At 37.7% G+C, this 16,724-nt stretch overlaps 1 protein-coding gene across 1 annotated transcript in view; it reads right to left on the bottom strand.

The window, feature by feature from the left end:
- LOC117561354 (fatty acid 2-hydroxylase-like) overlaps positions 1–6,567 on the bottom strand; it is a 29,117-nt gene extending 22,550 nt beyond the window's left edge. Inside the window, exon 1 of the mRNA XM_034238648.1 lies at positions 6,424–6,567. Coding sequence (XP_034094539.1) covers positions 6,424–6,465 — 42 coding nt within the window. The 5' untranslated portion in view covers positions 6,466–6,567. The remainder of the gene's footprint in view (positions 1–6,423) is intronic.
- Between the last annotated feature and the right edge of the window lie 10,157 nt (positions 6,568–16,724).

Raw genomic sequence — 16,724 nt, 5'->3', positions numbered from 1 at the left:
GGATTAAAAGACTAATGTCACAGCAGGATTTGGAAAAACTTGTCCATGCTTTTATGTTCAGTAGACTCGACTACTGCGATGGTGTCTTCACAGGTCTCACTAAAAAATCTATTAGGAAGCTGCAGCTGATTCAGAACCCTGCTGCTCGAGTCCTCACTAACACTAAGAAAGTGGATCACATCACTCCTGTTCTGAAGTCTTTACACTGGCTTCTTGTGTGTCAAAGAATAGATTTCAAAATACTGCTGCTGGTTTATAAAGCACTGAATGGTTTAGGCCCAAAATACATTTCTGACCTCCTGCTAAATTATGAACCATTCTCTCAGGTCTTCAGGGACTGGTCAGCTTTCTGTCCCCAGAGTCAGAACTAAACATGGTAAAGCAGCGTTCAGTTATTATGCTCCAAATATCTGGAACAAACTCCCAGAAACCTGCAGGTCCGCTGCAACTCTGACTACTTTTAAATCCAGGCTGAAGACTTTTCTTTTTGTCGCTGCTTTTAATTGAACTATTCATATCTTAGACTGCACCGTAACTTTTATCCATGTACTTTTTCTTTTAATGTTTAATTGAACTATTCATATCTTAGACTGCACTGAAACTTTTATCCATGTATTTTTTCTTTTAATGTTTATTTTATTAGCTTTTCTTTTTAATGACTGATTTTAAATGCCATTTTCTTAATGTCTTTCATTTTTTGTAAAGCACTTTGAATTGCCTTGTGTTGAAAAGTGCTATATAAATAAACTTGCCTTGCCTTGCCTTGCCTGAGATGACAGAAAGTGTTTTATAAAATGTGCCTTCAATGTGATATGTTAACAAAGGTGGAACGTTTTCCTTGCAACATTCTAAGGATGTGTTTTGGACGTTGTTGGGTAACACATTAAAGATGTTCTTTATAAAACGGTCCCTCAATGTTACATGATAACCAAAGAAGAACATTTTGAAAGCAACATTTGGATAATGTTTTCAGGAGGTTATTATTTTTTTATAAAATGTTCCTTTAATGTTACATGAAAACAAATAAAGAACATTCTCCAAGCAACATTCTGAAAATATTTTCAGGATGTTATGACGCCTGAGATGACAGAAAGTGTTTTATAAAATGTTCCTTTAATGTGATATGTTAACAAAGGTGGAACGTTTTGCCTCCAACATTCTAAGGATGTGTTTTGGACGTTGTTGGGTAACACATTAAAGATGTTCTTTATAAAACGGTCCCTCAATGTTACATGATAACCAAAGAAGAACATTTGAAAGTAACATTTGGATAATGTTTTCAGGAGGTTATTATTTATTTATAAAATGTTCCTGTGTTGCGAAATATTAACAGGGTCATGGTCAACGTCAGATTTATTTGTAGGGCGCTTTAAAAAACAAACTTGCTGCATTTGTTTGAAAAGGATATTTAAAAGAAATCTGATGTCACCACATTTTCGATTTTAGAAAAAAACAAGCACGTAATTCATGATATTGCACGTTTGCGTAGGCATGTCTGAGTTCCCAGCTAGACATTGTTGGTTCTAAAAACATTCTGAGAATGTTACCATTCATTGTTCTAGGAATGGTTTCATCGAGAAGTTTTATTTTGGTTCCTAGAATGTACTTCTGAAAGGTAGGATAACGTTCTCTAAAAACATTCTTAAAATGTTTGGTGATAACATTGTTCGAACATTATACCCCAAGTGTTTTTGTTGTTTATGCACATATCTCTATGGTCATATGGATCGAATAACACTTAGAAAACCAAAGACAGACATATAGAAGAATGGACCGACTATCACTGCCCGTCCCTGAAACCCCTGTTAGTGGGTTAGTGGGTTAGTGGGTTAGTGGGTTAGTGGGTTAGTGGGTTAGTGCCCCCCCCCCCCCCCCACACCTGCCTGCTGGTCTGCTCTACACGGCTGGGAGCAATCTCCAATCAACCACACCTGCAACCTGCTCATCAGCCACACTATGAAAACCTGCAGCCTGCACTCATTCCCTGCAGGATTGTTGCCGTGAATGGTTTTTTTGCGTGTCGCTCTAGCTTTTTACCAGCATATTCTTTGACAACTTTGCCTGCTTTTGCCTCACACTCATTTTTGTGTCTCTCCCAGGAGGAATCCAAGGCCTTCCACACTCCCAAGACCAGCCAGGCCTCTCTACCCACCCTGGAACAACTGTTTCCCACTGCAGCCATAACCAACCTCCACTCCCAGCTCCCCTTTTCTAATAAACAAATGTTACTTTCACCAGCTGATTCCGAGTCATCCTTTTACATGTGTTAATAGTCAAATTCCAATAGTTAAGTAAACTATCATAATCATCCTAATGACCACAGTGGTCAGTGCATTTACCCAGGAATTTTGAGTCGAACAATTACAGGAATATTATGTCTTTATGTTCTAATAATGTAAACATATTTTAGTAAATTGTTACCACAGAACATTTGCATACTTTTCTTAACATAAACCATGTTATCCTTCTCTAAAATAATAACATTCTGGCAACATAAACAAATCTAACTTGCAGCTGAAAACGTTTTAATTATAGTTCTAACAATGTTATCAAAAACATTTGAAGAATGTTTTTAGAGAACGTTATCCTACCTTTCAGAAGAACGTTCTGGGAACCAAACAAAAACTTCCCGCTGAAAACCTTCCATTGACTGTAACATTCTCAGAATGTTTTTAGAACCAAAAATGTCTAGCTGGGTTGCTCGTTCTTTCACTTCCCGTCTGATGAAAGGACCAGGAGCGGCTGGATCAAGTTAGCTACCTAGCTAGTAGCTAGCACGTTTGTTAGCATTACAGCCTTGTCATTTTTATTAGCCTTAATATGAAGTAACATTAAGTAACCCAAAATGTTAAACAGTAAGAGTAGTAGTCATATTTCGTGAACCCTTTGAAGAGTACTGTCACCGGTGTGATCATTCTATAATACACAATTTAAGCCCGGGGGAGAAATGCTAACGCTACATTAGCATCGCCGATCTTTTCTACTTCATGCTATCTGCACAAATGGTTGACATTAAACATTAAAAAGACCAGGCAGTTCAGAGAGAATCAAAGGCAGGCAGCTTCGCATGACATTCTTCTGGACGTGTTTCATTGTGGTGATAGTGAGGGTAGTCAATCTTTCAAAAAGACAGTAGTGACGGCCATCTTGGTGACGTGTGTTGTTCTGCGAGACCAGAGATGTAGTTCATTGAGCGTTTAACACAAACAAATGTGTTACTTCACAGTTTTACGACACATTTTTTTTTTTTACTTCCAAAATTATCTTTTAAATTGACAAACATCATGTGTGTAATTTGTGGCACAATTCAAACGGGATCGAAAGATAATCTTTCTCTCTCCATTGACTTCAATACATAATTTTTCAAAATAAGATCCCATGGAGGTCCACCGGAAGAGGAGGGACTTCGCCACTCTATTTAGCTGTATCTGAGCAGAGCAGACAGCCTGCTCGTCACAGAACTCACAGTGTGCCAGCTGCTCAAAAGGGGGCGGGACCAGCAGTGAATCAGCCATTCTCTAACAGGGCTGAAATAGAGGGATGTGAGGGATGTCTAAAATGCATGATTTGTTTGGTATTTTGAGCAAAACACATCATAGATATGTTTTTTATATATTTTATTTATCTGATGCCCATGATATATGCCTAAAAATAGCATAATAGGAGAAAAATGAACGACCATGTCACATGACAATCTTATCATGGATATATACTTTAGTTTGCTAATTGTTCTATCATTATTGATTTACACTATTCATTACCATCAGACTGGCAATAACTGACAGTCAATATGGTCTCCTCATATTAAGGCCTGTCATGCTGATGGTATTCTAAAATGAAATACAAGGATGCTGGTGTGTGTACCTTGAATGATCATGTGACACACCATACAAAAGAACCACATGCATTTGTGAAATATTGCCTCGCATTCCTGAGTGTTGGCAGACTCAAAGTTAATGTCGTGCACACACACACACACACACACACACACACACACACACACACACACACACACACACACACACACACACACACACACACACACACACACACACACACACACACACACACACACACACACACACACACACACACACACACACACACACACACACACACACACACACACACACACACACACACACACACACACACACACACACACACACACACACACACACACACACCACACAGGTTATTAGCTAAATAATTTGGGACTCCTTTACAGTTTCTCCCTGCACTGTGTGTACACAAAGTACACTGTGTCAACAATACAAAGCTATAAAACAAGTTTAAAGTTAACAAGGCGGCATCTTCAGTGAATGTTTTTACCTTTTAAAGTTAAACCTAATTTTACTATATTGTAGTTTTGCCACATGTCCAAAAATCTGGTGTGAATATTTGTTCTGATGTAAAATGATGTATAACTATTACATCATACCTTGTATCTTGCACTGGAAAAGCCTGGGAAGAGCCAACAATTATACTTTGTCACTATTGTACATGACAATAAAACCTGTGACTCAAATCAAATAATCTTATCTGTTTATGAGATACTTTTTAATGTTGTGCAGTAGCTCTGCTCTGGTCCTGTTTTCCAGTGTACCACTCAGTATAACACATGACACGCCTGTTTATGTGGCACATGGGTTTGGTTATTGAAATCACACCACAATAGAGCTCTGTGATGGGTGTGTTCGAAGCACATGATTTATTTTACATGGCACCTAAACACTCAAACTGGTACTACAGGGCTTAACTCGTCTTTTTTAGAAGAATAGATTGGGAGTAGCTTTGGGAGTAGCTTTTACGGATGGAAACACTGTGGAGTGTGATGTGGCCAAGGCGAGGTTTACTATGTGAACAGTGACGCGTTTAACTCATTACATTGATGCTTGGCAACAGAGATAGCTAGATGGACTGGTTGAATGTGCCATCACTATGTGCTTTGTGAGGAGCTGGTATGCTGATACAGCTGAAGACTAGAAAAACATTCTTTGTCAAACTGCTCCATCACATGAACATGATTTAACCCTCCTGGTATCCTCAGATTTACTTTACACCCTTTGTCCTCTTTGTAGTTTAAAACTCAAGACAATGATCATATTCCAAATTTTAACCAAAATGTATGTCTCTGGTGCTTTAGGTATCTTAGTTGACTACCTAAATAACCATTTAAATAAAACATTACCCCAACCTTCCCCCCACAGACCCCTTTATACATCCAGAATTCCTATTATGTGACTATTGAAAAATATATAAATCACCATAAAATCTCACTGACTGAAATAAAATGTTAGAGTAAGATCTTTTTGATGTTGTTAAAGGACCAATAACTAAAGCAGAGGGTCGTTTTTTTTTTACAATGATACATTTGCATGTAATAGTCACCTCGATATCATCCTACACAATCAACACAAATATGTGTAAAATATTGACATTTTTATGTTTTATATTACTAAAACAGCCTGGGGTCAAATTGACGCCAAGGAACACCGATGCGTACAAAGTGTGTACAGGACATTTAAAAAAGATCTTCATTTTAATTTTATGTTTACCCATTAGTCCTCACTAAATTAGGAAAAGTCATGAAATACTAAGCAAAAAAAATAATGTGAACCATTTTTTTAGATACGTTAAACATTGAATGGGGTCAAATTGACCCCAAGGATAACAGGAGGGTTAAAAAGCATCATCATGTGATATCTGAACGAACAAACGTTTGTGTCTTACTGAGATTCCGACAAAATAACTTCTTGCAGATTAAAAAAATAAAGAGAAACCTAATCCAATTATAAAAGTTACTTAATGAATTAGTATACTTGGAGTTAACTCAACTACAGACAAGAAATAAGATAATAATTTTTTGCAATGCACTGTATCTTCATGCTTTGATGCCTCTTGGCACAAACAATAATCTAGAAGAACTGGAAATCATATTCTAAATGCATTTTTAAATGGTAATCTGATCTGATTGTAATCCCAATTACGTAACAGCATTCCAAGTATTCTGTTACTACCAGCCAGAGTCTACTCACAAACAGGCCAGTCGGATGAAAGGAGGCAGGGTGAATAACCTGAAGACTGTTCACCTTTATTCTACCCCCCATCAACAGCGCATATACACTGCTCGAACTATTCTATGTTATTTGGTCGCTCTCATTCCAGTCCAGAGTATGCCATTACAGATCAGCTCAGCAAACACACACATACAAGAGATAATCTATGTAGGAATACACACTTCTCCATGTGATCTTACAACCAAGTCACACACACACACACACACACACACACACACACACACACACACACACACACACACACACACACACACCACACACACACACACACACACACACACACACACACACACACACACACACACACACACACACACACACACACACACACACACACACACACCTTGTCCATGTCCACAGTGCTGCAGCGGTTGTAACGCGTCATTGTCGTCCTCCTCTTTTTGGTTCTGTCCGTCTTTTCTGAATTGTTTTTCTTCTGTCTGCTCGCTGGCCTTCCTCCTCTCTCTCAGATTCTGAAGAAAAACAGAACAAAAAACGTCATATAACGTCATCAACAACAGGTACAGGTACAGTAGACAGGTGTTTGAAATTGGCAGTCAATTGAGAGAGTCATCATAGACGAATAAAAAAACGTTGAAATAGGGCCCATCAAATACTATGTGGTCAAGATGCACAAACACTTGTTGCACGTAAAAAATAAACAATGTAAACATTGGCATGTACATTTATCTTTCTGACCTGATGATCAAAGTAGCTCAGGTGTTGGCCATCCTGCTACTTTCACATCTCTGTTGAGTCGTGCATTTGTGCAGTACTAATTGGGCAATCTCAAAATGATATCAGAATCAGAATACTGGAATTGGGTTTTGTGTCAAATCAAAGACATTAACCTAAAAAAAGAAGCTTAAGTAAAATGTCAAATAAAAGATAAAATAAAATAGCGAAAAGATATATTTATATATAAATGAAGTTAAAGTAAAATTGTGAACATTGTACAACAATATATTAAATGGATATTACAATAAAGACAGTGGTGTATCAGTATTAATAAGATATTCCTGTATTGCCCTGTTAAAAAGTGCAATTTGGCTAATGATAGTGAATTAAGTCCTCAGGCCATTAGTAATACTAGTGTGTATTGACTCAGAGTGACTGATGCTTTGAAGGAGTTAAACAGTCACAGTGTGTCATTCATTGGGTGGGGAGAGATGGGAGGCAGGTAAAGACAAAGTTAAGGAGCTAAATGCACGAGAGCTTTCCAATACCCTGGAACGGGAGATTAGTTGGGTGGAGTTATAGGATGCGGTCGAAACTCCAGATTAATTTAAAAAAAAGATGACAACTCATTTAACTGCTAATAACCTATACAACTATTAGTACAGGGTCGTGTGATAATTGACTTTGGGCAAGTGGATTTCTGACCAACTCCCAACCTACTCAGAGTGAACCTGGTGTGTGTTTTGTGGGGCGAGTCACACGGTCCATTTCGGGGCTGCTCTTTGCTCTACTCTGTGGGATGTTACAGCCTCATCACCATACTTAATGGTTATGACCATGTGACATAACAATAAACATTTATAATGCTCAGTTTCTGAACATCTGACCTCACGAACACATGGTCAATATTTCCACAGATACAAATACAACACACTATTGATCACTGATTGACATGATGTCTGCCTTTAGAGCTAGGGGAGGCAATCTCAAATGTTTTTTATATACATTTGTTGAGAAAATAACCAAAAATGGGGCGAAGCCTGCGAGCTAGTTCAGGCTGTCAACTCGAGCACTTATGCTGCATTCATACATAACGCCCCCTTGCCACTCTACAACCAACCAAACAGAGTCTCCTTAATATGCCGCTCTATTTAACCTGCCAGATCTCTCTCCATGCATTGCTTGCTGCTGCTATTGCTGCAGCTACCTCTACGTCGCTGCTGCTTGCTGCCCCACCATCACCCCAGCTTCCACCTGTAGGCTCGGGGGTTAGTTATTTGATCATCACTCATCGTGCTATGTATATCTATGGAGTGATGATGCCCGAGCCTAGTCGCCAAACTCAACTATATGCTGCTTCTAATAAACATGTTAAAGAAACACGTGAGTTGTCTGACTGTACTCATATTTGTACTCGTGAAGACAGAAGTTAGTCCCTCCAATAATTGTAATCGTCCTGAATGATAGATTCAGGGACGCTTGGAGATAGTGCTGCTAGCTTATTTAATCGCAAAATGGTTTGTAACAGTGGGCTGGGTTTTTATCTGTAAGATGAATCAAAACCTATTTTATTTCAAAGTACATACAAGAGATACATATAGGACAAGACAGTATGATGAGATGAAAATACAAGCTTCGCCGCAAAAATGTAATAAATCCTAATATATAATAGGATCCCAACAATTCAAATAACAAAGTCAACAGTCCAATACACCCAATAACCACAAACACTCACATGACACACAGAGCATCTTTTAGTTCCATTTAATTTGTTAGAGCTCACTTTCACTCTTGCCACCCAACCTAGCTTTAGTGACTCTGCTGCATTGATTTTAAAATGTGAGTTACAGTAATATGAAAAATAGTAGGACAATCCAACCTTTCTATAACATATCCAAATCACACAATCACACCAAAAATGACTACACTATAACCGTATAATCCTTATTACAATTTGGGCTGCAGTTGGAAATAAGACCACATGTGCCATGATGTAACAGTTAAAGAACAATGTGGCTACCATCATATATGCCACATTTAGATTGTTCCTAATCAAAATAGAACCGAAACAAGGGTGTTGTGGCCTTGTTTGACTGAAACAACAGTGGCTTTACACAGTCACTTACTGTGAGAACTCTCCATTTGCCTCACACACACTTCTGTGGGTGTATTTGGCACAGCATTATACATCTTCAGCTGTTGATGCAAAATGCAAATAATTAGATGTTATCTGAGGATGTAAAAAGGCTTTTACAAGCTGATCTGTATTCACTTGATATTAGACTATGTTGAACTGGAAATATTAATTAGCCACTACCCAAACTGTGGTGAGGTAAAGAGTGCTAAAACCCGGAAATAAGTTGGCATTTGACCACTTCCTGTTCCCTGGTCTCAACATGTGGTTGTTTAGACACCTGAAATATGGTCTGTGGTTAAAACAAACTGAAAAGATGGTTCGTTTTATTCATCCACATTAAAATATGTCAGTAAATACCTCACTTGTGAATGTCTCAAGCTTACTACTGTATATTGTCAAAAATGGGCGGGTGGCTAACAAGTGGCTAAATGAGACTAAACATCATAACACCAAACATTAGCCCCCGTTAGTAGCTAACAGTGGTGATGCACAGTCACGTGACCATGATGTAGTGATGATTTTTTACTTCTGTAGATTGGCAGTAACGCTTCAAAGCGGTGTTAATATGTGCAGATTATCCTGCTGAACAAACGTGTTAAGCATCATAAACGTTTTGTCCTGCCAAAAGTAATATTTTCAGTATTGTTGCTCAAACAACGAAAGCAGCTGTGGTTTGCTTGAGTTCATGTGTGTGTGAGTTCAAAATATTCTCAGTTTCCTTTTGTCGCTACTGTGGTTAAGTTTACAAGCTGCTCGGCTGAGATAAAGGCAGCTCAATTTACCAGTGACAAGTGGAAAGCAGTGAATTCAGCCTTATGTTGGAGAATATAATGAGAGTCATAAATACATACAAATAGAAGAATGTAGAGTAAATCATAAAATAGTTATTTTATGCGTTTTATTAAGTTTGACTTTTTTTCTTTCACTCATCATTTATAATTGTGTTCAGTTGCTGTTTTTCAGTGCATTTTAGTGTCTGTGTGTATTCATTCTGTTCAGTGTTATATTGTGAAAGCACTGTAATTGTTTGAAGGGGCTGTATAACTAAAGATTATTATTATTAATTCAAAAAGTTAACATTTATGTACTTTTCCTTTTCCCGTAAACTTTGTTAATGTTGGAATTCAACCCAAGTGGATTTGTTTTAATGTAAATGTAACTATTTATTAGCTAATTAGTTCTAGACACGTAGATAACACCATTTACTCACACAAGTCCCCTACGGTTTGTTATTAGCATTGCCATGGCAATTCAACACCTACTGAGGCAACGTTACAAACCCCCCATCACACACTGCACTAGAACAAATAACAAAAAAGAAGAAACAAAAGGAACATATTAACCTGTCTCCTCCTCAGAATTATTTGATGTTGCAAGTAACTCACTCCTAATAATATGAGATCATACATCTTTAAATCCTGTTTGTAATGAGCGTTCTGCATAGATCCTGTATTACCCAGCGTTATTCAGCATCAACAGATTCAATACTATGAATCGTGCATACCCCTCAGTAGTATTTCTGTTCAACAACTACTCAGCCTCTTTTTTTTTAAATCTGCAAAGCTCTCCACTTTAAATTATAGTAGTTTGTCATATCTTTACTTTACTCTTTTTGTATTTTTATTTGGTGTTATTGTTGTACTATCTTTTGCTCCTTTTCTACAACTTCTTTATATGCCACATCAACCAAATCTAATTCTTCCAATTCAAAGATTGCTGATTGTCAAGCATATTGTCTAGTGGTGTCAAACGATAACAAATTATAAATCAATTAATTGTGTTGATTCCTCCACTTTCTTTGCCTTTTCACTATTGTGCAACACATGGTATAAATTGGTGCGGGAGTTTAATAATTTAAAGGTTTTCATAAATATTATGAGTTTAACGCGTAACCCTTGACAGCCCTAATACTGTCCATATTTATAATAAGTCATTTTAAATGGCAGATCCAGATACTTTCACATAAGTTCATAATTTCAATTTCTTGTGGCTCTAAATTATTAATCATTTTAATGGTACAATATTATTATTTTTAAATGTTCATGAAGCAAAGATGTAGCAAAAGAGTAGACAAATCAGACAATAATTTCAGTATTATAAAAATACTCTATATACTTATAGTCATTTGTTTACAGTTGTTAGGTGATACTATTTGGTGATACCGTCCTGTATAGTAGAGCCCTCTCCTCTACTCCCCTGTTCACACACGACTGCGTGGCCACACAGCTCCAACAACCAATCGTGAAGTTTGCTGACGACACGACCGTCAATCGGCCAGATCAGCGACGGCGACGAGACGGCGTACAGAGAGGAAGGGTCGAAAACCTGACATCTTGTTCAGGAATAGAACGCGAGGGGATTCCATCGTCCCGTCACAAACCAGGAGCTGCATTGTGATTACAGGAGCAGTCAGAAGATGGACCGCGCCCCCATCGCCATCAATGGGACTACGGTGGAGAGAGTCAGCAGCTTCAGGGTTCTCGGTGTCCACATCACTGAGGCCTTACATGACTCATCACGGGACCCGGAACATGGACTCTTCACACCACCACCATCACCAATAAACTCGACAAGTCGGCTCTCCTTCCTCTCAGGCTGAGGAGGTTATTCAACAGGACTCCAGGCTACCTGCAACTTCTAGCAGTGGCACCATAGTAGAGCATCCGTGACCTTCTACAGGTGCAATAGAGAGTATTCCTGACTGGCTGCATCACGGCCTGTACGGCAGCTGTACCGCCCGCAATCGTAAGGCTTACAGAGGGTGGTGAAAACTGCAGAGAACATCACCAGGACGGAGCTGCCATCCATGGAGGACCTTTACTCCCAGCGGCTCAGGAGGAAAGCCCCTCATGATTATAAAAGACCCCTCATCACACCCCAGCCACAAACTTTTCTGTCTGCTGGCCGTCTGGCAGGCGTTACCGCAGCATCGGTAATGAAACCACCTGACTCAGGGACAGTTTCATCCCACAGGCCATAATACTGCTAAACACCTGAACTGTTGAAACAACATCCCTAATATTAATCTGGCTGCTACTTAAAAATGATTTAACTACTTAGAAATTAGAAGCATTGAAGCTTCAATGCTTCTGCCCATTCACTTTGAATGGGGTGACGTCACGGTCAGTGTATGTTTTGGTCATTGGATTTTCTTTTCACAAATGGATATTCAAAAACAAAAAACGACTGGATATTTGATTTTCGTTTTCAAATTGAAAAAACCAAAATTGAAATACAAGGCGTTTTTCTTTATCATGGTCAAAAATGGATTACTAAACTTAAAAAAACGGGATGATTTTCATTTTCTTCTACTCAAAACAAAAAATTAAATCACTAGAAAACAGAAACAAAAATCCCCCGTTTTTTCATATTCTGCTACTGGAAATTGTCTTTCAAAATAAGGCGCAGATGAGGACGGTCAATCCGTGTATCTACGGTCCATTTGCCAAGACACATATTGAGCCCAGATAATGAATGGTATTGAGGGCTGGAAATATAATATGGCCTGTGTCTAAAATGGACAACATTGTTAGGAGATTTCAACTATACAGCGATTCTGCACTGCGGTCACTCAGGACCGTCTCTCGAGTTTGTTAGTATTTTTTCTGCCAATAGTTATTCGTGAGATCGATCCGTTGGACTCAGTAGCCTACTAGTGAAACTGACTACTACTCCCACAACAAGTACTATGAAGTACTTACTGTGTACTTTTTAAAGTAATCCTCTGTCAATGTCCCTCCTCCCGCAACCCTGTCTCCTAAAAATTACGTTCCCCACAGAACTAAACTGCATTCTCAATTACGTTTAGCGAGAACTTATTTTCTCCCAACGTTACGTTTCTTATGAACGTATCTTAAATACGTTTTATTTTCTACATATCTTTGCCATTTATTGTCTTGCTTATAATAATGATAATAGTCATTTATAAATATCATTTTAGAGCACACATTTGAAATCAGTAGGCGAGGCTGTAATTTCGCCAGCTGTTACTCTCATGAGCGAGGCAGAAAATAATAGTTTTAACATGCCAAAAAGCTGCTGTGTCGTTTATTGCACCTCAAACATTAAAACAAATCCAGAGTTACGTGTTTCTGTACTTCCTCTAAGAAGAAAGGACAGTAACAGAAGATCTCTGTGAAGCCAGATGTGGTGTTAATGCGATATTATATCCGAAAAAAAATTCAGTTTAGGATGGCCGAAGACACTACACTACCCATAATCCCCAGCTATCCTTTGGGACTACAGTCCCGTTGACAAACCCCGTGATTAATCTTCAAGCTCTGGGATTGGATGTTGGAGTGGCAGTGCGCCAAGGTTACGCCGAGCGTCAGCTCTTTGAAATGGAACGAAACCACGGCACACTATCCAAAACTGGACTCGAACGCCCCCCCAGAACTACACATGCTGGCTATTGTGTTTCGCAACATGTTCTCTATGGCACGTCTCTACTGGGAATTGTAGTTTTAAAAGACGTTTTTTTTTTCCCAAAATTAGAAGTTGACAGTATTAAACTGTGTACACCCTGGAGGTTTAGGCGATAGGAAACACATTGGTGTGTACACATTTAAAACATATAATTACTAAATGGGTGAAAATCGCTGTGTCCATAATGGGCAGCATTAATATACCCACATGACAGCTCATTGTTACTTTGTAATTCTACTCCACTACAATTCAGAGGTTAACCTGGTATTTTTACTCCACTACATTTATTTGAGTTACTTTGCAGATTCTGATTAATGATGTGAAATACAAACAACCCTTAAATCAGACTTTAGTTACACCTGGGTAAAATTCAGGGAAGGTGATTGTCAAGTGCCAACAATCAGGAGAGATATTTGATAGTTGGTGCTTGAGAAGACTAAACATTTATCTGCAGATCTCTATAAAGTATATTATTACTCGTTATTCTCTACTAATAGTACTTAAAAACGTATAATGACTATTTTGCACATCCCTTTCAAGATTTCAAGATTTTCAAAGGTTTATTGACATATCATACACACTACGGTGTAGTTATGCAATTAATGAAAAACTTGGGTCACAGGTTCCTCAACAGTGCATTACAAGACATCTATCAATATGTGTGTATACCTCCACCATTAAACTGTCATATTCTGCACATTTCTTATACTATCTACATACATAAGAGTATAATTAATGTGTATAATATCGTTAAAATAAGTGCTTCAACATAGTTAACATTGCAGGAAAGCAATATATTAGACGTTAAGCACTTTGTCAGGCTTAATATTTATCTGTAGCTTTTTTCTTATTTGAAAGAAGACCTTAACCTAAAGTATTCTTTAATGTGTTAATAAAGGTTAATTAGTTTGTCTGTTTTGCACATCCTCATATTAATATCTTTGTACATCCAGCACTAAACTGTTTTATTGTAGAGATCACTTACATATCTTCTTTTTTTTATATTCTTATTTCTATCATTGACCTTCTACTTTCCCCCTATGAAGTATGTACTCTTAATATTTTTTCATCAAATAACATTATTCAACAAAAATAACATTATTCAACAAAAATAATTCAATAACGTGCTTTAACCACTAGGCGGTGCACAAGGTACACACAGCATACTATTAATAACTTTGTATTATTAGTGTAGGACACTTATGTATGTATAATCTGAATATGTGTAGTTTTATTCATGTTTTTACATAATTTTACAGGATATTGCTATACTATTTCTCATGTTTTACTTCTACACATTAACATCTGATTTGTAAAACATCACAGACAGAAAGGCATATCCGTCATTTAATGGTAAGCTATTGAAATTGTGATTCCATAGATGTGTCTCCCATCACCCAAATCCCCTGACTATTCACTCAACTCAGTATTTACATTCTTATATTCAAAGAAAATCAGTAATATCTTTCCTTTTCTATCAGCTGTGCACCGTTATGGTGTAAATATAACCTATCTACTACCAATTGGATCAAATATAAAAGTCAGACGAATTACTATTGATACTGCAAGGAGACGTATTGTGTGAAAAGAAATGCAAGATGTTGTTTAATTGTTGATATATTTATGATCCACGTCACATATTCAGTTTTGGCGGCAGTTCTCCTGTTTGTCCAGAAGTCTTCTCAGCAGGGCTCTATAAATAAAGAACTACGCAGATATGTAATATTAATGCAGCCGAACTGTGTATTACAATGCCGTTATGTGATGACTTTCAAAGAGAAAAACAAGACACTCGGAATAAAGTATTTTTTTTTAAATGTTTTCGGATATCATCGCATTAACATCATATCCCAACATGCATTGCGGCTAAAACATCCAATCAACGAGCTTCAAGCTGAGGATCTTGGGTAATCTGTTCAGTGGGTTTGTGGTGTGTATTGCTCGAAAAGTCCCTTATAGGCCTACGTCTGTTTCCAGTGACTTTATTTACGGCTAAAAAGCATGTTAAAAAGCCCAAGATTATAGAATTAAACGAATAAATAAAAACAAGGATAATTGTGTGTTATTGTTGAGTAAATAACAGTGTGTTATTTAGAAAATAATAACAAATTAGAAGGAAAATAAGATTTTCAAAAATACAGATTTCAGTATTTTGAGGCTCTAAGCCCCATTTCTTTTCCTCACAGACGGCAAAAAAAGTCCGACATTATACGATTAAAAAAAAAAAAGATTTAAAAAAAAGATAAAACACTGGCATGTAATTTACACACAACACACACACACACACACACACACACACACACACACACCACACACACACACACACACCCACACACACACACACACCCACACACACACACACACACACACACACCACACACACACACACACACACACACACACACACACACACCACACACACACACACACCACACACACACACACACACACACACACACACCTTTTGAATTCATATAGAGTTGTTTTTTCTATTTCTTCTGAATTGTAGAAATCCTTGGTGTTTCAATACCCTTGTATTATATCATTGTTGCCCTGAGGCAACAAACCAACCCCTGGTTGAGGGGTGTGGAGGGGTCACATTTTATAATTGATATAATATCATTGACCCCTAAGCTACTAAAACACATGGTGAAACATTGTTTTTCCTCCCAAAATAAAAAGTCATGCCATAGAGGGATAAGGCACTATTACAAATATACTTAATTTGCAGTATTTTATTTAAAAAGTTTCAGAAAGACTGCATCAAATATGCTATATCTATATATCTATATAATATCAATATTGTTATTAACTTCAATCAAAGTCAATTTAAATAGCGGGCAAGACTTTCCAAGGAGTAAAAATGCTGCTGCTGGACTACTGACTGGAAGTATTGCTGATATCATGTCTACCATCCTTTTAAAATACTCTGTCCAACAATATCAGTCTCATGAAGAAAGGTGTTTTAACGCTGATTCAAAATAGCAGAGAAACATGCATTCTTGTTCTCAGGAGGGGACATTGACAGAAGATTACTCAAAAAGTACACAGTAAGTACTTCATAGTAATTGTTGTGGGAGTAGTTTCACTAGTAGGCTACTGAGTCCAACAGGATCGATCTCACGAATAACTATTGGCATAAAAAATAATAACAAACTCGAGAGGCGGCTGAGTGACCGCAGTGCAGAATCGCTGTATAGTTGAAATCTCCTAACAATGTTGTCCATTTTAGACACAGGCCTATTATATTTCCAGCCCTCAATAACATTCATTTTCTGGGCTCAATATGTGTCTTGGCTGTTTTCGTTGTGAAAAGAAATGGACCGTAGATACACGGATTGACCGTCCTCATCTGCGCTCTTATTTGAAAGATAACTTCCGGTAGCAGAATATGAAAAAAGGGA

Source organism: Gymnodraco acuticeps, unplaced genomic scaffold, assembly GCF_902827175.1.
Source record: "Gymnodraco acuticeps unplaced genomic scaffold, fGymAcu1.1, whole genome shotgun sequence".
Lineage (NCBI taxonomy): Eukaryota > Metazoa > Chordata > Actinopteri > Perciformes > Bathydraconidae > Gymnodraco > Gymnodraco acuticeps.
The sequence above is the reverse complement of the archived record's forward strand: the minus strand, read 5'-3'. Positions and strand labels throughout refer to the sequence as shown.